This window comes from Stegostoma tigrinum, chromosome 11, assembly GCF_030684315.1.
Source record: "Stegostoma tigrinum isolate sSteTig4 chromosome 11, sSteTig4.hap1, whole genome shotgun sequence".
Lineage (NCBI taxonomy): Eukaryota > Metazoa > Chordata > Chondrichthyes > Orectolobiformes > Stegostomatidae > Stegostoma > Stegostoma tigrinum.
Genome location: NC_081364.1, coordinates 15444757 through 15468149, shown reverse-complemented (window position 1 = coordinate 15468149; position 23393 = coordinate 15444757). Strand labels below are relative to the sequence as shown.

The following is a 23393-nucleotide window of genomic DNA, read 5'->3' as shown; positions in this document are numbered from 1 at the left end:
GGTCAAGGAGGTGGGATGAGGTTAGTAGGTAGCTGGGGGTGCGGCTTGGGGTGGGAGGAAGGGATGGGTGAGAGGAAGAACCGGTTAGGGAGGCAGAGACAGGTTGGACTGGTTTTGGGATGCAGTGGGTGGGGGGGAAGAGCTGGGCTGGTTGTGTGGTGCAGTGGGGGGAGGGGATGAACTGGGCTGGTTTAGGGATGCAGTGGGGGAAGGGGAGATTTTGAAACTGGTGAAGTCCACATTGATACCATATGGCTGCAGGGTTCCCAGGCGGAATATGAGTTGCTGTTCCTGCAACCTTCGGGTGGCATCATAGTGGCAGTGCAGGAGGCCCATGATGGACATGTCATCAAGAGAATGGGAGGGGGAGTGGAAATGGTTTGCGACTGGGAGGTGCAGTTGTTTGTTGCGAACTGAGCGGAGGTGTTCTGCAAAGCGGTCCCCAAGCCTCCGCTTGGTTTCCCCAATGTAGAGAAAGCCGCACCGGGTACAGTGGATGCAGTATATCACATTGGCAGATGTGCAGGTGAACCTCTGCTTAATGTGGAATGTCATCTTGGGGCCTGGGATGGGGGTGAGGGAGGAGGTGTGGGGACAAGTGTAGCATTTCCTGCGGTTGCAGGGGAAGGTGCCGGGTGTGGTGGGGTTGGAGGGCAGTGTGGAGCGAACAAGGGAGTCACGGAGAGAGTGGTCTCTCCGGAAAGCAGACAGGGGTGGGGATGGAAAAATGTCTTGGGTGGTGGGGTCGGATTGTAAATGGCGGAAGTGTCGGAGGATAATGCGTTGTATCCGGAGGTTGGTAGGGTGGTGTGTGAGAACGAGGGGGATCCTCTTGGGGCGGTTGTGGCGGGGGCGGGGTGTGAGGGATGTGTCGCGGGAAATGCGGGAGACGCGGTCAAGGGCGTTCTCAATCACCGTGGGGGGGAAGTTGCGGTCCTTAAAGAACTTGGACATCTGGGATGTGCGGGAGTGGAATGTCTTATCGTGGGAGCAGATGCGGCGGAGGCGGAGGAATTGGGAATAGGGGATGGAGTTTTTGCAGGAGGGTGGGTGGGAGGAGGTGTATTCTAGGTAGCTGTGGGAGTCGGTGGGCTTGAAATGGACATCAGTTACAAGCTGGTTGCCTGAGATGGAGACTGAGAGGTCCAGGAAGGTGAGGGATGTGCTGGAGATGGCCCAGGTGAACTGAAGGTTGGGGTGGAAGGTGTTGGTGAAGTGGATGAACTGTTCGAGCTCCTCTGGGGAGCAAGAGGCGGCGCCGATACAGTCATCAATGTACCGGAGGAAGAGGTGGGGTTTGGGGCCTGTGTGGGTGCGGAAGATGGACTGTTCCACGTAACCTACAAAGAGGCAGGCATAGCTGGGGCCCATGCGGGTGCCCATGGCCACCCCCTTGGTCTGTAGGAAGTGGGAGGAGTCAAAAGAGAAGTTGTTGATGACTGTATCGGCGCCGCCTCTTGCTCCCCAGAGGAGCTCGAACAGTTCATCCACTTCACCAACACCTTCCACCCCAACCTTCAGTTCACCGGGGCCATCTCCAGCACATCCCTCACCTTCCTGGACCTCTCAGTCTCCATCTCAGGCAACCAGCTTGTAACTGATGTCCATTTCAAGCCCACCGACTCCCACAGCTACCTAGAATACACCTCCTCCCACCCACCCTCCTGCAAAAATTCCATCCCCTATTCCCAATTCCTCCGCCTCCGCCGCATCTGCTCCCACGATAAGACATTCCACTCCCGCACATCCCAGATGTCCAAGTTCTTTAAGGACCGCAACTTCCCCCCCACGGTGATTGAGAACGCCCTTGACCGCGTCTCCCGCATTTCCCGCGACACATCCCTCACACCCCGCCCCCGCCACAACCGCCCCAAGAGGATCCCCCTCGTTCTCACACACCACCCTACCAACCTCCGGATACAACGCATTATCCTCCGACACTTCCGCCATTTACAATCCGACCCCACCACCCAAGACATTTTTCCATCCCCACCCCTGTCTGCTTTCCGGAGAGACCACTCTCTCCGTGACTCCCTTGTTCGCTCCACACTGCCCTCCAACCCCACCACACCCGGCACCTTCCCCTGCAACCGCAGGAAATGCTACACTTGTCCCCACACCTCCTCCCTCACCCCCATCCCAGGCCCCAAGATGACATTCCACATTAAGCAGAGGTTCACCTGCACATCTGCCAATGTGATATACTGCATCCACTGTACCCGGTGCGGCTTTCTCTACATTGGGGAAACCAAGCGGAGGCTTGGGGACCGCTTTGCAGAACACCTCCGCTCAGTTCGCAACAAACAACTGCACCTCCCAGTCGCAAACCATTTCCACTCCCCCTCCCATTCTCTTGATGACATGTCCATCATGGGCCTCCTGCACTGCCACTATGATGCCACCCGAAGGTTGCAGGAACAGCAACTCATATTCCGCCTGGGAACCCTGCAGCCATATGGTATCAATGTGGACTTCACCAGTTTCAAAATCTCCCCTTCCCCCACTGCATCCCTAAACCAGCCCAGTTCATCCCCTCCCCCCACTGCACCACACAACCAGCCCAGCTCTTCCCCCCCACCCACTGCATCCCAAAACCAGTCCAACCTGTCTCTGCCTCCCTAACCGGTTCTTCCTCTCACCCATCCCTTCCTCCCACCCCAAGCCGCACTCCCAGCTACCTACTAACCTCATCCCACCTCCTTGACCTGTCCGTCTTCCCTGGACTGACCTATCCCCTCCCTACCTCCCCACCTACACCCTCTCCACCTATCTTCTTTACTCTCCATCTTCGGTCCGCCTCCCCCTCTCTCCCTATTTATTCCAGTTCCCTCCCCCCATCCCCCTCTCTGATGAAGGGTCCAGGCCCGAAACGTCAGCTTTTGTGCTCCTGAGATGCTGCTTGGCCTGCTGTGTTCATCCAGCCTCACATTTTATTATCTTGGAATCTCCAGCATCTGCAGTTCCCATCATCTCTGATAACAAAGTATGGGACTGGATGAACACAGCAGGCCAAGCAGCATCTTAGGAGCATAAAAGCTGACGTTTCAGGCCTAGACCCTTCATCAGATGAAGGGTCTAGGCCCGAAACGTCAGCTTTTGTGGTCCTAAGGTGCTGCTTGGCCTACTGTGTTCATCCAGCTTCACACTTTGTTATCTTGGATTCTCCAGCATCTGCGGTTCCTGTTATTTCTGATCACTTTTTAAATCAACCCCAATTCAGAGATGTTATTAAAAATACCTCTGAAACAGATGAGACTTGAACCCAGGCCTCCTAGCCTAGAGTTAGGGTCACTACCAGATGCACCACCAGAGCCTTAGTTCCTCTGGACAGCTATTTTTAATTCAACTTTTTTGGATATATTATGACACACCATGGGAGCGGGGGAGGGGGGGGGGGTGCGGCATTTAAAACCAGATCTCCTCATTCATAGGTAGAGGGTTTACCACAGTTCCACAAGAAGACCCCTAGTTCCTCAGGGTATTTTTTTATTATTTAAACTATTTTTCTAACCAACTTTTTCACAGATGTTATTACACACTTCTGGACCAGGTGGGACATGAACCCAGACCTCCTGGTTCAGGGGTAGAGAATCTACCTCTGAGCCACAAGCGGGCCCCTAGCTGTCTTAGGTTTAACCATCTTCAGTTGCTTCATCAACAATCTGCCCTCCATTGCTACGTTAGAAGGGGGGGAGATTCACTGATGATTGCACAATGTTCATTACGACTTATAACTTCTTAAATGCTGAAGCAGTCCACATTCATATGCAGCAAGACCTGGACAACATTTAGGCTGGTAAATGGCAAGTAACGTTCACACCACTCAAGTGCTGGGCAGTGACCATTCTGAACAACAGAGAAGCTAAGAACTGTCCCTTAATGTTCAATAGCATTACTACCACCGAATCATCCACTATCAATAACCCAGGGCACCACTATTGATCAGAAATTAATGTGGCCTAGCCTGTTAAAAACCGTGGCTACAACAGCAGGTCAGAGGTGAAGGATCTTGTAATGAATAACTCACCTCCAGTCCCTGCAAAGTATATCCATCGTCAAGGCACAAAGCAGGAGTCTCATGGAATACTCTCCAGTTGCCTGGATGGGTTCAGGTCCCACAACACTCAAGAAGTTCGACACTTTCCATCATCCTATTCGGTGACACCCCATCTACCACTATCACAATGTACTCAGTTCACCAGCTTGTAGAAATTCTCCCAGCCTCCTCTGGCACCACCTTCCAAACCCGTTCCGAGACATGAAGGCAGTAGATGCACGGGCAAACCACCACCCCGCAGGTTCCTCTCCAAGCCACTCACCATCCTGACTTGGAGATAAACTGTCATTCCTTCACTGTTTCAGGGTCAAAATCCTGGAACACCTTCCCTAACAACATTATATCTGTGGAGCCCAAGGGTAGCAGCATTTCAAGAAGGCAGCTCCATTCACCTTCTCCAAAGCAATTAGGGGTGGACAATAAATGCTGGTTAAGCCAGCAATGCCCACATCCTGTGAAAAAAAAATTAGACAGAAGAGGCCAACCTTGCTTTACGGGCAGCAGTAAATGTGTGGTCATGTCAGGCTGAGGGGCTTGAGTCCATTTTCTGGGAATTTTTTTAAACTGTGGAGAATTAAGTTACATTCCAGAGCCAAATTGCACTAAGACACATCTCTACGGACAGCTGCTCCCTCACAATGTCAATCCATAGCCGCTGTTGTGTATGATGAATGTGTACAAATCTTGTAAGTATTCTTTAACCGTTTGCCATTACATTGTATCAGAAGGAGGCCGACCACTGTTACAATTCCACTCTGTTTCCTCCAAATGATTTCCTCGAGCCTTGTCCTGGACATGGACAAACTGAGGCAGCTATAGCATACCGACTGCTGATGCCACTTTTGCTTGAAATAACCCAGTGTTTTCACTTTAGCCCAGGCAGTAGGCCTCGTAATTCTCTTCCGTATCATCCGTTTTACAGTTAAAAGCTTGAATAGATTATGCTGTTACCTTACAATGGGGGTGGGAATGTAATGGAAATGTGCAGCCAAGCCAAGCTGACCTCCTCACCTTTTCACTACCAGCACGGAGTACATTAATCTCACGCATTACCAGATTATTTTTAAAAGTTTAAAGAGTTTCACAATTGTGCACTGTGAGGAATAAACTTGATGTGTCTTCTATGGAGAGCAGAATGATGAGCCAATGATGCACAAAATAAACTGCTCAATTACACTAAACATCTGCTTAAGATCTACGAAACAGTGTGCTACTTAATGAATAACTTCAGTTGGACATATAAGTTCTTGCCATGGCAGAGGTCCCAAATCTCTGATTCCTTCTCCCTCAGCTATTGAAAACCCCTGAGGATGTGATGGCGAAGAAGAAAATAAATGTAAAGGAAAAAAATTTGAGTTGCAATGCAGCTTCCTTGCAAAAGTATCAATATCTTAATTTACCTCAACGAAACACTGATTCACACGACAGTCCTGCAAATGAGCAGATTGCACTTCACAATTTCAACAGTCTTTCCGTGAAAAGCATAGATCAGTGGTCTCAATTATGGCTTCCTCCTTCACAATCCTCCCCACCCATCACTTTATAGATATTTCTGTCTCAATAAGACTGCATCAATCCTGTTTAAACAAAGGAAGAACAATAAACCCAACGTCAACAGGCCAATCAGACTAACTCTGTGAGTAAGGAGTCTATTAGAGATAAAAATCTGGATATGGGCATAATTTCAAAGTTTGCAGAGACACAATACTACACAAAAGCGTAGTTAACAATGATAAAAATAGTAACAGACTTCAGGGCAACATTAGTGGAATGGGTTAATGTACGGCAGATAAAATTCTGAAGATTTTTGTGTGAAGATCAAGGTGATGCACTATCAATGCAATGTTACAATCTAAAGGGGAAGTGAACAAACAGATGTGAGGTTGGGTGGAGTGTGTGCAAGCAAATCTTTCAAAAGTGGCTGAACAAGTTGAAAAGGCTATTAATATATTGTGTAGGGTCATGGGGTTTACTCATTGCAGAGTAGAGTGCAAAAGCAACAGAGTTTTGTTTCCCCAGTTTAAGATATTGAAGAGGTCGCAGCCAGAATACCGTAAATAATTCTGTGCACCAAGCTTCAGGAAAGATGCCAAGGTCTTAGAAATAGAGAGTATTAGGGGATTTCAGAAAGATCTTCAAAGTCAACAATGGATTTAATAAAGTACACACGGATATACCACTTCTGACAGCAGAAGGATCGATAACCAGACTGCACAGATTTAAAATGGCTGATGAAAGAACTAGTTACATCATGAGGAAATTGTTTCCAATAATGAGCTGTTGTGATCTGGAATAAACTGCCAGAAAGGGTGATGGAAGCTGTTTCAATAGTAACTTGTAAAAGAGAACTGGAGAAACACTTGAATATTTGGAACATTTCAGGGGTTTGGAGAAAGAGCAAGGTCACTGATTGGATAGCTCTACCAAAGACATGATGGGCCAAATACCCTGCTCCTACACTGCGTCTGCTTATGATTCAGAGAATTGCATAAATCAAGGAAAGCTTCTGGCTGTGTGATTTTTTAAATCTTGATTTAAGCTGAAATTTTTACAGAAATATTTTAGTTTAATTTTTGTTGTTGCAATTTCCTCCAAAATTAAGATCATGCCTGTGTCTGAAAGATCTGCCAAATACTTCCACTCCCCTACTTTATCCCCACTTCAATTGAATTTCCTATTAAAACTAGCCCCACATCTTTTCCAGCAGTGAGTTTCAGATTACAATCATTTATTGAATGAAAATAATTTGATTTCATCTCCTGTTGACTTTTTAATTTGTCTATTATTTTAAACCTGTGTCTTCTGGTTACCAATCCTCTCGCCATTTGAACTGATTTCTCCCATGCTCTCTATTAAAGCCACTCATAATTTGGAACATCTCCATCAAATTTCTCAAATGCCTTTGCTTTGGATGGTCTTTTTGCTTGGGTGATATCTTTGGTCGCCCAGCTCTGTGATTGTCTCCTGACAACTCCCCACCTCGTAACCTCACTCTTGTCCTTTAAAACACTTCTCAAGACCCTCCCCCTTTGACCAAGCTTTAGGTTACTTGATCTAACATTTATTTACGTGGCTTGATTCACACTTCCTTTCATAATGTCTCCGTGAAGTCTGCAGGTGCGTTATTATGTGCAGGGTACAATATAAGTTGTTTTTGTAAGGAGAATAATCGCATCAGTTGCAGTTTCTATGCACAACTGAATTCCCTTCTTCATATCAAATTCTCTATTTAAGCCATGCCAATACAGAATGCATGATTCAAAAACCAAGGTAGCATTCAGTTTGGCCTGACTGTATTTATTCATCCTTTGCCCGGCTGCTCAAAACTAGTTCCTTAATAATCCTTGTTTAGTGTAAACTGGTGGCCATAATGGAGTAGCGGTGAGTGAATGTACTCCTGTTTGTTAATATTGTGGCCTGTATCACTGTTTACGTACCATGTTTACACAGTAATCACACCACCTCCTGGGGTGGCTGATGCAAACACTGCTGAAGATTACACTTGCTTCAAAATGCAATGGTTCGGCATCATCTTCTACAGGGCAATTTTGAATGGGCAACAAATGCTGGCCTTGGCAGCGATGTTGAAGGGCGAACAGAAAAGCAAATGAAACACAAGCTAAAAAAAACCATTCTGTTTTAAACCTGTGCAACTATGGAACTTCACAATTCTTCCAGAGGAACCCCTGGCCTTAATAAAATTTCCAGTCACCAGAGCCAGGGACAGCTAGAACAGTCCCTTTATAGATCAGGCAGCAAAGAGCCTCCACATCTCTGCAGCTGCCTTCTTCCCTTCACTGTCAAGGCCTTACTGGGAATTGCATCATTTCTGTGAACAGCCAGTCAAATGACAAATGTTTAGGAGTAACTCTGTTTCAGCACTTGCACAGATAAGGGCCTTGTTTTGCACCCTGGCTTAATAATTAATTTTCTTAACCTGTGCATTGGTAAATAAGGTGAAACTCCAGAACAATTCTTGCCACCAACAATTTACCTTTAACTGCTAACCTGCTGAATAAACAGGAAATCATCATTCGGCAAATACAACAACTAGTGTGACATTTGACTTAATCTTTCCCCTGGTGAATAAACAAAAACTCCACAGAGTTGCACTGTGCATAACCCTAATGCCTGTTGAATAAATATGAAAATAGTAGTTGCCCAGAGCATAACCCTTATTTCTGCTGAATAAACAACAGCTCCCTATAATAACATGGCAAGCAATCCTCACCCTGTTTCTTGAGCCGCACTAATCCAGGCAAGTTCCAATATATTCCAATACACTCCTGACTTGTGCTTTGCACATGGTGGATAGGTTTTAAGGAGTAAGGAGGTGAGTTACTTGTGTCAGAGTTCCCAGATTTGCTCTTGTAGCCACAACACTTATAATGCTGATCCAGTCCTTCGCTGCCTTTATTCTTCCAAGGTGTGTGTGTGTGTTAGGGATAATGTCACTATTTGTTATCCACCTCTCATTATCCACCTTGAACTGAGAGGCTTGCTAGATCCATCGCACCAGATAGTTAAGAGTCAACCACACTGCTGTAGATCTGAAGTCACATGTAAGCCAGACCAGGAAAGAATGGCAGATTTCCCTCCCTAAAGGACATCAGCAAACCGAATGGGTTTTTATGACAATCGATGATAATCATCACAGTCACAAACATTACAATGGTTTTATATGCCAGATGGGTGGCATGGTGGCTCAGAAGTCAGCATTACTGCCTCACAATGTCTGGAATGTGGCTTTCCTCCAGGTGCTTCAGTTTTCTCCCACAGTCCAAAGATGTGTTGGTTTGGTGAATTGGCCATGGGAAACTGCACTATGGTATTCAGGGTTCTGCAGGTTAGGTGGATTAGCTATGGGAAATGTGGAGTTATCGGGATAGGGTGAGGGTCTGGGTCTGGGTAGAATGGTCTTTAGAGGATTGGTGCAGACTTGATGGGCCAAATAGCCTCTTTCTGGACTGTAAGGATTCTATTTCTATTTATTAATCCAATTTAAGTTGCACCAACTGATACAATAGATGTTAAACTCCTTGCTTCAGAGTATTAACCCTCCACACCAATCTCCCCTTATGGTGATAGCCCTATGATGTTGATAGTGGGAGATTTGGCGGTAATACCACTGAATGCCAAGAGGTGAAGGTCAGAACCTCTCTTGTTGGAGATGGTCATTGCCTGGTGTTTGTGTAGTTCAAATGCTAAGTTCCACCATCTGCTACTTTTTCAGTGCTCCTGCACTTGCTCTTGGCTACCAGTTTGGAGAACTTACCCACCAATGATGGCAACCCCGCATTTGGGCCACTAATTAGTTAATTTGAGAAGACCACAGCTGAGTAGCAGTCCCCCAGGCCTATGACCCTGCTTATGTTACCTCAAGAAAGGGCTTCTTAGCCCTGTGGGGGAAGATCTTCTGATTTTCATACCATTTGTTGCACTGAAAGACCATTTGGTAACCACATTTATCCTGATGAAACAGTTGCACAGCAAGTGATCCTTACCCCTTGCTGAGTAAATGGAAAGCTATAGACAAATTCCAGCTTCTAACCTTCACCTTGCTGATTAAACAAAAGTATTGTATGGCCACACATTGAGGAACTACTTTCCTGTTGAAACACAAACTCGTATTTTTAGCACAGTAACAACTCTGGTTGAGGGTGAATAAAAACACGTATTTGCCTCCCTTTCCTTTCTCTCCCTTTTACACCATTATCCAGTCAGTGAATCTGTTCCTGCTGTCTTCCAGAGCCATTATCAGTCAGTGGTAAATGAGTGACACCCAGCAATTTTTTTTTCCCATTGGGATCACGGCTCCTGGCAGAGATATCTATCGGGCTTTCTTTGATCTCTAGCTCTCACTCCCACAGGTCTACTTTGATCTTTGGCCAGTGTTATATCAAGAGAATAGGACCCCACCACACACCCGCCCCCACACAAATTTCACCCCCGAGTGTCTGATATCTATTTGGAAATTATGTCATGGTTAATAATGACACATTGCCACACAAGATGGTGAACCTTCTTCATACAGAGCAACATCAATGGAATGAGCTGTCAAAATTGTAGGCACTTTGATACTATGAGCACTGATCTCCTGTTTGAGATAAAGGTTCAGAAATTAAATTTTAACTCAGTGCAGAAATAGGGGTTACTTTGGGAGCAAAGCTGACCGGGTGAGTGAATGATTATGGAGTATGATGCCCAGGAAGGTTCATTGTAAAAGACTAATCTGCATGCTCCTACTATTGCCCCAGGCTAGTAGGAATGATCAATTAAATTGAAGTTAAGCCTTGCTTCCCCCATGGAGAAGGTCATCCCAAGTGCACACTGGGTAAGGGTTTAAACCCAGCTCTTTAGATTCCCTCCTGATTTGCAATCTGTAGCTATTGCCTAAGAGTGCAGACGTCTTGCCCCATTAGACAGAGCCAATGGGTCAATATATGACTTGTGCAGCACCATTCCTCAGCCCTTGGATGATGCAAGAATGCAGGCCTCATAGATATGTGGAAAATAGGGGCAGGAATAGGCCATTCAGCCCCTTTAGCCTGCTCTGCCATTTGATATGATCATGGCTGATCATCCAACTCAGTATACTGTGTCTAATTTTTTATCATACCCTTAACTTGGTCAACAATGTCTATTAAGTACAACAGCTAGAACAGCGATTGAGGTCCATGATGTTGGCATCATTTAGAGTCAGATAACACATCCAAATTCAAAATAAGGAGCCAGATAAAGAGAAAGCCTATTGATCATGTCCAATTCTTTCAGATTCCTCACTCACCCTCACTCACTGCATTATGGCAGCCAGCTCTGTGTTAAATACAGCTCGGTGTGGCAAGAGACACCCACTGTGACAGTGTCCTCTGCATTTTCTTTGCAGGAACACAATGGGTTAGGAAGATGCACAATTCATTGGCCTCAGTTTTCTCTTCTCAGCCAGCTGATCTTCTCATTCCTGCTCACCTCTACCAATGCTCTTCCAAACACACAGTCAGAGGTCACAGCCATCAGCAACTCTCTCCTGGTTATCAGTGTCATAGAGAGCTACAGCACAGAAAGAGGGCAGTACGGTGGCTCAATGGTTAGCACTGCTACCTAACAGCACCAGGGACCCGGATTCATTCTCCCTGTGTCTGTGTGGGTTTCCTCTGGTGCTCCGGTTTCTTTGCACAGTCCAAAGATGTGCAGGCTAGGTGGACTGGCCATGCTAAATTGCCCATAGTGTTCAGGGATTTGTACATTACGGGGGTGGGTGCTCTGAGGGTTGGTGTTGACTTGTTGGGCCAAAGGACCTGTTACCACACTGTAGGGATTCTATAAAAAAAATTTTAACAATGCCCTTTGGCCCAAAGCAATCATTCAACTATTCTAATCCCAATACCTGCCATCTTCATATAATGCTTACAGGTGTCCTTACTGTGGAACTATTGATATCCAAGAGGTTGTGGGCCCAGCGGCCAATTCATTGCACAGATCTTTAGGCATATGGCTGTCATCAGTCTAGTGAACATAGCTGAGCCAGTGCAAATGTCATTGGTTTACCAATGAGCATATTTTGACAGGATTAGCACGCTTCCAAGATCTGAAGGGTGACCTTGTCCTGCACAGAGGTGTCAAGAGTATGCCTGAGACAGTGAAGGTGGAAACTACTTAAACCTTTTCTCCTGTTGATTAGATGCATTTCAAGTCTCGCTACTGTAGAGGAGTGTGCCAAAGACACAGGCTTGGTAGATTCACAATTGGCCTTCTCAGTCTGATAGCTACGGTTCCACACTGTTACTCAACTTGGACGTAACAGATACAGAGTTTTGTGATGTATGGTTTCCCAATGATAATAAGATATTCTTTGCCAAGTACACCAAGAGCACCATGAGTAAGGGTTAACAGTATCACACCTGATTTCATATCCACTGTATTCACTGAATCTCAAATTTGACACTCTGGATCCTTTAGGGCAGTCTCCAAATGGAGTATTAAGCTTTTGTTGGATAGCTTTCCTCATGGATCAGTGCGGATAAACTGGATATAAGAACATGGTACTGTCCAGGAAACATTCAGCTTTGACACATATACTGGGATTCTTAGCTGAAGCATTGCTGAAGTCCTCTAATCAGTCCTCAGCACTCAGCTTCAGTCACATAATTTACAGGCGTTCACTTTGCTCTTATTCCAATACTTTGAATGTTCTAGAGCGTAAAGGAAGACCAAAGGGTGGAATTTTCCTGGGGGCTTCTCCTGGGGTCTGGTTGTGAAAACTGTATTTACAGAGAAAGGGATTTCTGCATCACATTCTGGAAGTAACGAGTGAGGAACAGAAGAAGTTCAGAGGAAATTAGCACCATGTCCTAAGCATTCGTTCTACCCCTTTCCAACTTTCAGGAACTCCAACTCACCCGGTTTTCTCCTCAATGTTCAGAAAGGCCTGTATCACCAGGGGAAGTTCATACTTCACAATGTAGAGATAACTGGACATGGCTGAAAGCAGACAAAAGCAATTAGCATGAATTTGCTGCTCAAATCCCAACAATGAATCACGGCAGTGGGAGTGGGCACCTCGCCATCTTAAGATGTAGTCTTTTGAGAATCTGAACTGTACAAACGTCTGGAAAGGAAGTTGGGAGGCACATGAACCATCATATCACTGGGAACGGGGTCCGTTTAGAACATTTTATCAACAGTAGGTCATAATATGGTGAGGTTGCCACCATGGGCAGCTGGGTAAAATTATTATATAGGGTAAAATTATTATATAGCATCATATCGGTGTGGGAACCAACTCCAAATCATGTGGGGAGGCCATGTACCAAATGGAGATGGCCTCCCTCCTGCTGCACTCCATGGGCACCAGAATGGACTGTGGTTGGGGATGGTAGTACCCAGGCTCCAACAGCAGGTTTGCTCTCCAAACCTTGACCTTGAAATCTTTTTTCAACTACTTCTCATTGGCTCTTGGTCTCCGGCGTTGCTTTCCCCCCGTTCACTTGCCTCTCCTGATACTCCCCCCTTACTCTCGCTGTCTCTCTCCAACACTTGTCACCCCTCCCATTCACTGACCCTTCCTGATCACCCCTTTCCCTACCCGACTCTGAGGCTCACTGTGTACTTGTCCAGCCCACCTCTCACCATTGCCCTCCATGTTCTCCCACTCACTCTATCTAGCACGCAACCCCATTACCCCCAATCTTCACCGTCGACACCTCCCAGCCGCTCCCAGTCATAGTTTCACCCGCTCCCTCATTCGGTCACCCTTTCTCAATGCCCAGGTGCACAGCGGCAGGGAAGAGGAGAATCCAAGGGAACACCAGGGAAAATCAGAGAGCATGAGGTCAGAGTGGGAAGTGACAAAGTGATAGCTTGTTTCAAGAAATAAGTCCAAGCATGCTCAGTAACTGTGCTGAAATAGCAGTGTTGCCATTGGGAAAGGTCCTTAATTTACTGAGCCGACTAAAATAGACGCAGGCTATTAGTGTGACAATGTTATCACTTTAAGAGTTATTTTATCCTGTTTTTTTAAGAGAAGTTGTAAGGCTATGGTGTCAAGCTGTCTCTAAGAAAGTAACCAACTTGTGATGCCTTGGGGTTTTTTTTGAAGCAGCCTGGGTGTGGCCAGCTCTCGCGGACCAAGATTTCTAGTTTCTTATTTTAGTTTTTGGGTTCAGTTTGAAGCAGAAGCTATTGGAGTCAAAAAAGAGTTGGAAGCTTCAGTGAACGTCTCCTAGTTGTTAATCTCTCTGAATTGTCTTTGAAATTTGTTTCCTCCTGTATGTGAGAATCTGTGTCTTGAATTTTCCATTTTTTGCCAATAGGTGTCTTTATAGGATGCTACTGCATTGGAATAGTTAATGAGCTGTTGTTACTTTATCTCTTATTCCGTTAAATTTTCCAATAGAGTTAATGTAATCTAAATTCCTCTCTCTTTGGTTGTATTGTAACTAGAGTTTAAATAAATTGTGCTTTGCTTGATGTCGAGTCGTTTGACCAGACACATTACATCTGAGGCTCATTATATTTGCCTTTAAAGTAAGAAAATGTTAGGGTCTAGGCTACCTTCTTAAAATATTTTTAAGGGGCTTTGGTCTGGTCCATGACATTAGAACATATTTTATACAAGTGATATTTGTATAAATCAATGGACATGCACAGGACCCAAAAAAACCCATTCAGTAGCAGTCATCTATGAATGGTGGATTGTATCAAAGGGTCTAGGCCCGAAACGTCAGCTTTTGTACTCCTAAGATGCTGCTTGGTCTGCTGTGTTCATCCAGCTCCACACTTTGTTATCATGATTGGTGGATTGTCAGGTGGATTTGTCAGAGTCTGAGTTCATAGATAACACTGCTGTATTCTCACACTCTTAAACAAAAAGAACAGCATCAACAAGAATGTATATCAGAAACACTTCTGCCATAAAGGAACAATGTTTATGCAGTGAGCCGATTTAACTTAACTATGCACACGTAAGGAATTCACAGATGCTGTATGATGCTGGAGCTACCTACGAAATAATCATTACTTGGAACTAATCGTAATTGCACAATATAATTAGAAAGAGTCAACTGGAGGTCAGTTTGAAAGTTGCAGCTGTTATGGTGTGTGCTGTACTAATAATCAATGAGTATGTAATTCCAGTGCAAGGCAGTGAGGTACTATATGTTGGTGGGCTGTTATATCCTGGCTATTATCCAGACAGCTTCCTTTGTGTGGTGTCTATCACAAGGCTGTAACACATCAGTTAGAGGAGCTCTATGAGATGGAGATTGCGGGAGGAGAGGTTAAAATCTTTCTTTGAACAAGCGTAAGAATAAATGCTCATTTTTCTCTGCAATGTCAAAATCAAGGAAATACACACAAAATAAACGGGCGATTTCTGAAAATGAGATCGTGTCAATTGTGGAAAATATCAGGCCTTCCATTATATCATTAATACAAAGGTTCCTTCCAGTGCTGCCATGGAAACAGTATTTTACAGCTTATGGGTATAAAGGAAGAGCAGCTGAATCGGGAATTAAAGCTCAATATACTCTGAACTGCCAATGTTAGGATTGGAGATCAGTCGTTCTATGCACTGTGGATGGATTTCTTTTGGAAAATTAAGAACCACGTCTTTCTCTCTGAGTTAACGAGTTAACATTCTGGGTGAAGGTCAGCTTTCCCATGCCGTGCCCTCACTAAAAGTAATACAATGCCCTCGGGCTGTTTTTGCTAACACTGTTGGGGAGGGTTTAAACTAATGTGGCAGGGGGATGGGAACCAAATGAGGAGGTTAGTGGGCAGTAAGGAGATAGTAACTAAAGCTGGTAAGGAACTAGATAATGAAGTCAATGTGACTAATGGGAAGAGGAGGCAGAGAGCAGATGATGAACGCAAAGGGACAGGTGGTCTAAAGTGCATTTGTTTTAATGCTGGAAGTGTAGTAGGTAAGGCAGATGAGCATAGGGCCTGAATTAGTACCTAGGAGTATGATGTTATTGTTATTACTGCGACTTGGTTGAGGGAAGGGCAAGATTGGCAACTAAATATCCCAGGATATTGATGCTTCAGGCAGAATAGAGAGAGAGGTAAAAGGCATGGTGGAATTGTATTACTGGTCAAAGAGGATATCACAGCTGTGTTGAAGGAGGGCACTATGGAGAACTTGAGCTGTGAGGCAATATGGGCAGGGCTCAGAAATAGGATGTGTGTGGTAACAATGTTGGGACTGCACTACAGGCCTCCCAACAGCGAGTGTGAGATAGAGGCACAAATATGTAGACAGATTATGGAAAGATGTAGGAACAACAGGCTGGTGGTGATGGAGATTTTAATTTTCTCAACATTGACTGTGATTCACTTAGTGTTAGGGATTTAGATGGGGCAGAATTTGTAAGGAACATCCAGGAAAGTTTCTGAGCAGTATGTAAATGGTCCAACTCGGGAAGGGGCCATACTAGACCTGGTGTTGGGGAATGAGCCCGGCCAGGTGGTTGAAGTTTCAGCAGGGGATTACTTTGGGAATAGTGATCACAATTCCGTAAGTTTTAGAATACTGATGGGCAAAGATGAGAGTGGTCCCAAAGGAAGAGTGTTGAATTGGGGGAAGGCCAACTATAGCAAAATTCAACAGGAGCTGGGGAATGTGGATAGGGAGAAACTGTTTGAGGGTAAATCCACATTTGATATGTGGGAGGCTTTTAAAGAGAGGATGATTCGAGTGCAGGACAGATATGTTCCTGTGAAAATGAGGGATAGAAAGGGCAAGGTTAGGGAACCATGGATGACAGGTGAAATTATAAGATGAGCAAAGAGGAAAAAGAAAGCATACAGAAGGTCTAGGCGACTGAAAACAGACAAAGCTTTGGAAGAATATCAGGAAAGTAGGACCAAGCTGAAATGAGGAATTAAGAGGGCCAAAATGGATCATGAAATATCTTTAGCAGACAGAGTTAAGGAAAATCCTAAAGCCTTCTATTCATACATAGGGAGCAAAAGGGCAACTAGAGAGAGGGTTGGCCCACTGAAGGACAAAGGAGGGAAGTTATGTGAGGAGTCAGAGAAAATGAGTGAGATTCTTAATGAGTACTTTGCGTTGGTATTCACTGAGGAGAGGGACATGACAGATGTTGAAGTTAGGGATAGATGTTTGATCACTCTCGGTCAAGTCAGCATAAGGGGGGAGGAGAATGGTTAGGTATTCTAAAAGGCACTAGGGTGGATAAGTCCCCAGGTTCGAATGGGATCAATCCCAGGTTACTGAGGGAAGCGAGAGAGGAAATAGCTAGGGCCTTAACAGATATCTTTGCAACATCCTTAAGCATGGGTGAGGTCCTGTGAGACTGGAGAATTGCTAATGTTGTCCCCTTGTTTAAGAAGGGTAGCAAGGATAATCCAGGTAATTATAGACCAGTGAGCCTGACGTCAGTGATGGGGAAGGTGCTGGAGAAGATACTGAGTGATAGGATCTATTTACATTTGGAAGAAAATGGGCAGCATGGTTTTGTGCAAGGAAGGTCATGTCTTACCAATTGATAAAGTTCTTTGAGGAAATCACAAAGTTGATAGATGAGAGAAGGGCTGTAGATGTCATATATGGACATGGACATCAGTAAGGCATTTGTTAAGGCTTACTCTGGTAGGCTGATGGAGAAAGTGAAGTCGCATGGGGTCCAGGGTCTACTAGCTAGATGGATAGAGAATTGGCTGGGCAGCAGGAGACAGAGTGTTGTAGTGGAAGGGAGTTTCTCAAAATGGAGAACTGTGACCAGTGGTGTTCCACAGGGATCTGTGTTGGGACCACTGTTGTTTGTTACATACATAAATGATCTAGAGGAACGTATATTTGGTCTGATTAGCAAGTTTGCAGATGACACTAAGATTAGTGGAGTAACAGATAGTGAAGGGGGCTGTTGGAGAATGCAGCAGAATATAGACAGAGTTAGGTGGGGAAATGGCAGATGGAGTTCAATCCAGGCAAATGCGAGGTGATGGATTTAAGAGCGAACTATACGGTAAATGGAAAAACCCTGGAGAAAATTGATGCACAGAGAGATCTGGGTGTTCAGGTCCATTGTACCTTGAAGGTGGCAAAGCAGGTCGATAGAGTGGTCAAGAAGGCATATGGCATGCTTTCATTCATCGGACAGGGTATTGAATACAAGAGTTGGCAGGTCATGTTGCAGTTGTACAAAACTTTGGTTCGACCACATTTGGAGTACTGTGTACAGTTCTGGTCGCCACATTACCAAAAGGATGTGGATGCTTTGGAGAGAGTGCAGAGGAGGTTCACCAGGATGTTGCCTGGTATGGACGGTGGTACCCATTAAGAGAAGTTGAGTAGATTAGGATTATTTTCATTAGAAAGACAGAGGTTGAGGGGGGACTTGATTGAAGTCTACACAATCATGAGAGGCATAGACAGGCTGGACAGCAAGAAGCTTTTTCCCCCACAGTGGGAGACTCCATTACTAGGGGTCACGATTTCAAGGTGAGAGGGGAAAAGTTTGAGGGAGATATGCGTGGAAAGTTCTTTACACAGAGGGTGTTGGGTGCCTAGAACATGTTCCAGTGGAGGTGGTAGAGGCAGGCACGATAGCGTCATTTAAGAAGTATCTAGACAGATACATGAATGGGCAGGGAACAGAGGGATACAGATCCTTAGAAAATAGATGACAGCTTTAGATAGAAGATCTGGATTGGCGCAGGCTTGGAGGGCCAAAGGGCCTGTTCCTGTGCTATAATTTTCTTTGTTCTTTGTTCTAATACCAACCTTGCTATCTCTGAGCTAATGCCTCAGTCTCAGAAGAATAAAAGCAGGGATTGAGATCATTTGACAACACACAAACAGAGGTGTATTAAGTGGCCCTTGGTGCCTGCTCAGCCACTCAATAACATTAAGATGGGACTTCTATGTCAACTCGATGCTTCCCCACATGCCAACAGTATCTCTTGATTCTGGTGCTTAAGATTTGGGGTGGCGTAGTAGCTCAGTACTACCTTCCAGCCCCAAGGATCCAGGTTCAATTCCACCCTTGGGTAGCTGCTTGTGTTCAGTTTGTACGATCTCCCTGTGTCTGTGTTGGGTGTGCTGGCTTCCTCCCATAATCCAAACATGTTCAGGCTAGATGGGCTGACCATGATAAACATGGGGTATGGGTGGGATACTGTTCAGACAGTTGGAGCAGGCCAAATGGCTTCTTTCCACACTGTAGGGACTCTATGATCTGGTCTTGATTGTACTGAATGAATGAGTGTTCACACCCCTCTGACTGAGAGAATTCCATAGATCCCTAGTCTCAGTCAGTCTGGAACAGGTACAGCAGCCAACCGCAAGATTTTCCCTATTGACATTTTCAGGGTGTTACTTGCAAATGTAGTTTTGTCCCAGTAATAACTTTTTACACCTAAATCTCCTCAGTAAAGAAATGGAAATACTGCAGCCTCTTAAACATGGCATTATCTTTTCAGTTTTCTACACACTGCATGTACATTAATATATGCTTTGTCCCCATTTTAACATCACTGAAAGACAATGACCCAATATTAATCCTGTGGAATGTGCTAAACTTCTTACCACCAATATTCTGCAGGGTAATCGCCATAGCAGCTGCTAACTTGCCAGGAGTCCCGAAAGCCCGCAGACCGAGCTGCTCATATGCACGGATTCCTGAGCAAATGAGGGAAAGGTTATTGAAATCACATCAAATGAGATGTAGAGTTATCAGACAATGTACTTGGATACTCCAAAAGATACATCACAAACAAAAGACACTGCAATGAGACCTGTCCCGTCATATCTGCAGGGGGTGCATCCGATCTCATCGATGAAATAGGGAAGAGGGGAATGGATAATGTTTCATAAAGTTTTTAACAGGAAAGATACCCAAGTTAAAAATTCATTGGGTTTGGTGTAACCCTCTCCAAAATATTTATTGGACTGTGCCAGATCAGTCAAAATCTCACAAAGTCTCCTATTTTATAAGCTCTGCACATGGTCATGAGGGTCCCATTGCACTGGCATTGCTATTAAAGAGCTGATTTCAGCATCTACTCTTCAGGCAGGCTGCTGCTTGGACAGAACAAGATTCATGTCTTGGGGGTGGCACAGTGGCTCAGCTGTTAGCCCTACTGCCTCACAGTGCCAGGGACTCAGGTTTGCTTCCCAAACTTGACCAACTGGTGCTGTGGAGTTTACACATGTGTCTGCGTGGGTTTCCTCTGGGTGCTGTAGTCTCCTCCTACAGTCCAAAGATGTGCAAGTTTGGTGCATTGGCCATTGTAAGAATTGTCCAATGGTGTCCTGGGCTGGGCAGGCCAGATGGATTAGCCATGGCTACAGGGACAGGGTGGGGGTGTCTGGGTCTGCGTGTGATGTGTCAAATGGCCTCCTTCTACACTGAACGGATTCTATGATTCTAAATGTCAAAGATAAAGACCTGTGAGTATGTTGTCCAGAATCACTCTCAGTCTAATAATGGCATGTTAATATATGGCAACTAAATTAGGGTGTGCAGTTAAACTATGCAGAAAATTGTCAGAGGAAGCGGACAGCAAGGCCCCACTTGGGGTCCTCTGTTAACCCTCAAGTTGCTATCAGATGGCTGCAGGTTTCACCCTATGTCCTTCCGCCTCCCACACTGTATTCAGAGAAGTAGAAAAAGCCCACAAACACTTTGAATAGCTCTCTGATCTATCTCTGCGCCTGGTGAAAGATTAATCCTAGATCCCTGGGGCTTAGCAAATCCTGGTGTCACAGGGACATGTGGGAGGACATCCTGAAAATTTGCCTTTGGAAAATGACCAAACAGCCAACTGTCAACATGGCCTTCATCGCTAACATAAAATAACATCAAAGGTAATTCCTAATCCAGATGCATTTGTGTTCAATGTGTTCTTCAGTAAATTAGAGGTGGGTGATTTCCTCTCCTTCAGAAAAAGTGCTGCATAGAGAAAGTCCATGTTAAAAAAATACTTACCAACCACACCAGAAGCTTTCAGAAGCAAGTGAATGGAATAGGAGGAGAGTAAGGCCACAGTTGTCAACAGAAAGCTGAAAAAAAAGCAGGAGGAATAGGAATCAAAAGATAATTTCCAAATCATTTTGTGATCAAATCACTTAGATTCTCTGTGTTACTGTTGAGACTTTAATGTTTTTGTTAGCAATGCTTCCACAGGCATATTTAAGGGATGCAATGGCATAATGGTATTATCCATAAGGAAATATCAGGCAATGTTTTGGGGACCTGGATTCAAAGCCTGCCACGGGAGGTGGTGAAATCTGGGGGGGGAAAAAGAATGTGGAGTTAAGAGTCTAATGATGATCATCCCATGAATGAATTAAACAAAAAAATATTTCTCATAGAATTGCTTTTTGCAGCATGGCTTTTGTGATGTGATTCTGAGCTCGTTCCTTATTGAGATTGCCTTTAGAAATCATTAAAAAAATCTGATAACAACCACAGTTTCTCAAATTCCATAGGACTAGGAGTAGGCCATTCAGCCCATCGAACCTACTCCACCGTTTAACACATTATGGTTGATCATACATTTCAATGCCTTTTAAGTAAAATATGCCCACTGCACTTTATGCCATTGGTTAGCGGGAATCCAGCAACTTCTACTTTAAACATACACAAAGACTGAGCTTCCACAGCCCTCCTGGGCGGAGATTTCCCTCGATTCACAACCCTTGGCATGAACAATTTCTCCTCATTTTGGTCTTAAACTGTATCTGACTCATTATTAAATTGTGTCCTTGGTTCCAGACTCCCAACGAGGGAGGACACTTTAACCTGCATCTACCCTGTCTATCCTTTTCAGAGATTTGGAGGTTTCAATGAGATTACCTCTCATTCTTTCAGACTCTCGAGAAGACATAGCCAACACCATTATGTGCTGTCCCATCCTTCAACATTTTCAGAATTCCAGCCAGAATTCCAATTCAGGAACAGAAACTGACAGTGGGAAGAATTCCAGATGGAAATTCCTATTTCAAAGTGAGTTCTTTGCAGAAAGATGTCTCGAAATTAGCCATCAGATGGTTAGAATCCAAAATCTCTCTTCCTCTTCAACACATTAGTGCTGTCTCGATCCAACCTCTTGTTCTGCCCTTTCTTTATTGGTCTCCTCATTACACTACTTCAGGATCTTGGCCAACAACATACTGGGAGTTCCCAGTTGAACGAACTCCATAGAGGCTGGTATCCCATCACCAAGTCACCCTTTATTCGCATGTGCATAGTACTTGACATTGATCCAGCTGCCTCAGAACCAGCTCTCAGCGTGAACAGAACCTCTGACACTCCTGTTTTTATCTTTCAACCAAGACATCCTGATTGGATCAGGTTAACAGCCCCAATCAGGGAACTCATATTCTATGCGGTCCACATGGCTTGATTACTACACCAAGCACCTGTGCAGGAGCATGGAAACACAGAAAGTAGGAGAAGGAGTAGGCCATTCATCTCTCAGAGCCTACTCCGCCATCCAATTATAATCATCCAACTCAGTACCCTCTTCTTGTCTCCTCCCCACACCCTTTGATCCCTTTAGCCTGCACCTAACTCCTTCTTGAAACATTCAATGTTTTGGCCTCAACCACTTTCTGTGCCACAGAATCCCAAAGGTTCACCAGTCTTTGGGTGAAGAAATCTCTCCTCATCTTAGTTCTGCCATGTATTCTTTGACTGTACCCCTTGGTTCTAGGCTCTCATTGGAAACATCCTTCCTGCCTTTACCCTATCTAGATCTATTAGAATTTTATAAACCTCTGTGAGCTCCACCCTCTTCCAAACTCTTAACTGATCCAGTCTGTCTTAATGTGTTAGTCCTGACATCCCAGGAATCAGTCTGATAAAGATAATGCAGTGTGGAGCTGGAGAAATGCAGCAGGCCAGGCATCATTAGAGGAGCAGGAAAGTTGATGTTTCAGGTCAGGACCCTTCTCTGATGCTGCCTGGCCTGCTGTGTTCCTTCAGCTCCACACTGTGTTATCTCTGACTTCGGCATCAGCAGTTCTTGCTTTCTCTGAATCAGTCTGATAAATCTTGAAGTGGAATGGGCTGACTCATTCTTCAGCTTATCCCCCCAAACCCATGGAGAGGTTCTCACTTCTGTCAATCTGTAATTTAACCATTTGGGAATCACAGGCCCAGATTTGTTTCTTTATGGCCTAGCATGTTGCCGTGTCCTATAGTACTCAAGAAAACAGACAGATCTCTTGCCATCTGATTGAATTAAAGCCTCACTTTCAATATCTGCAAAGAATTTTTATGAAGTTGGAAGTAAAATACTACAGATGCTAGAAATCTGGAATAAGAACATAAAATAGTTGGAAAAACACAGCAAGTCAGGGAACATCTGTGGAGAGAGAAAGGGTTTCAGTCGGATCAGCAGATTGGTGATCACACTGAAATGTTAGGTGCTTATCGCCACTGCTGAGGAGTGTGTGTGTGTGTGTGTGTGTGAGAGAGAGAGAGAGAGAGAGAGAGAGAGAGAGAGAGAGAGAGAGAGAGAGAGAGAGAGAGAGAGAGAGAGAGAGAGAGAGAGAGAGAGAGAGAGAGAGAGAGAGAGAGAGAGAGAGAGAGAGAGAGAGAGAGAGAGAGAGAGAGAGAATATTCTACTCCACCAAAGGCTCATGGTTATTCCTAGCATTTCTGTCGACCAATGGCTGCAATCATCCAGGCCTCTCCCACAGCTCATTCTTCATGGGAACACCTGCCATGCATTATAAACAGACTGCTGAATGCATGCGGCGTTCATCACCATCTCCTATTACCAGCCAACAAGAGGGGACAGTGGATGAGAAACATGCCTGGTATCTTTTCTGTTCATCTCTGGGGCTGACTGTGGTCATTCT

The 23393-nt window shown here is 44.9% G+C and overlaps 1 protein-coding gene across 1 annotated transcript in view; it reads right to left on the bottom strand.

Annotated features, from left to right (window-relative positions):
- The window catches only part of slc38a3b (solute carrier family 38 member 3b), a 138830-nt gene that overhangs the window by 51514 nt on the left and 63923 nt on the right, over positions 1-23393 (bottom strand). The window contains exons 5-7 of the mRNA XM_048547513.1: positions 20512-20585; positions 19110-19202; positions 12457-12538 (exon numbers count right to left, since the gene is read on the bottom strand). Coding sequence (XP_048403470.1) covers positions 12457-12538; positions 19110-19202; positions 20512-20585 — 249 coding nt within the window. The remainder of the gene's footprint in view (positions 1-12456; positions 12539-19109; positions 19203-20511; positions 20586-23393) is intronic.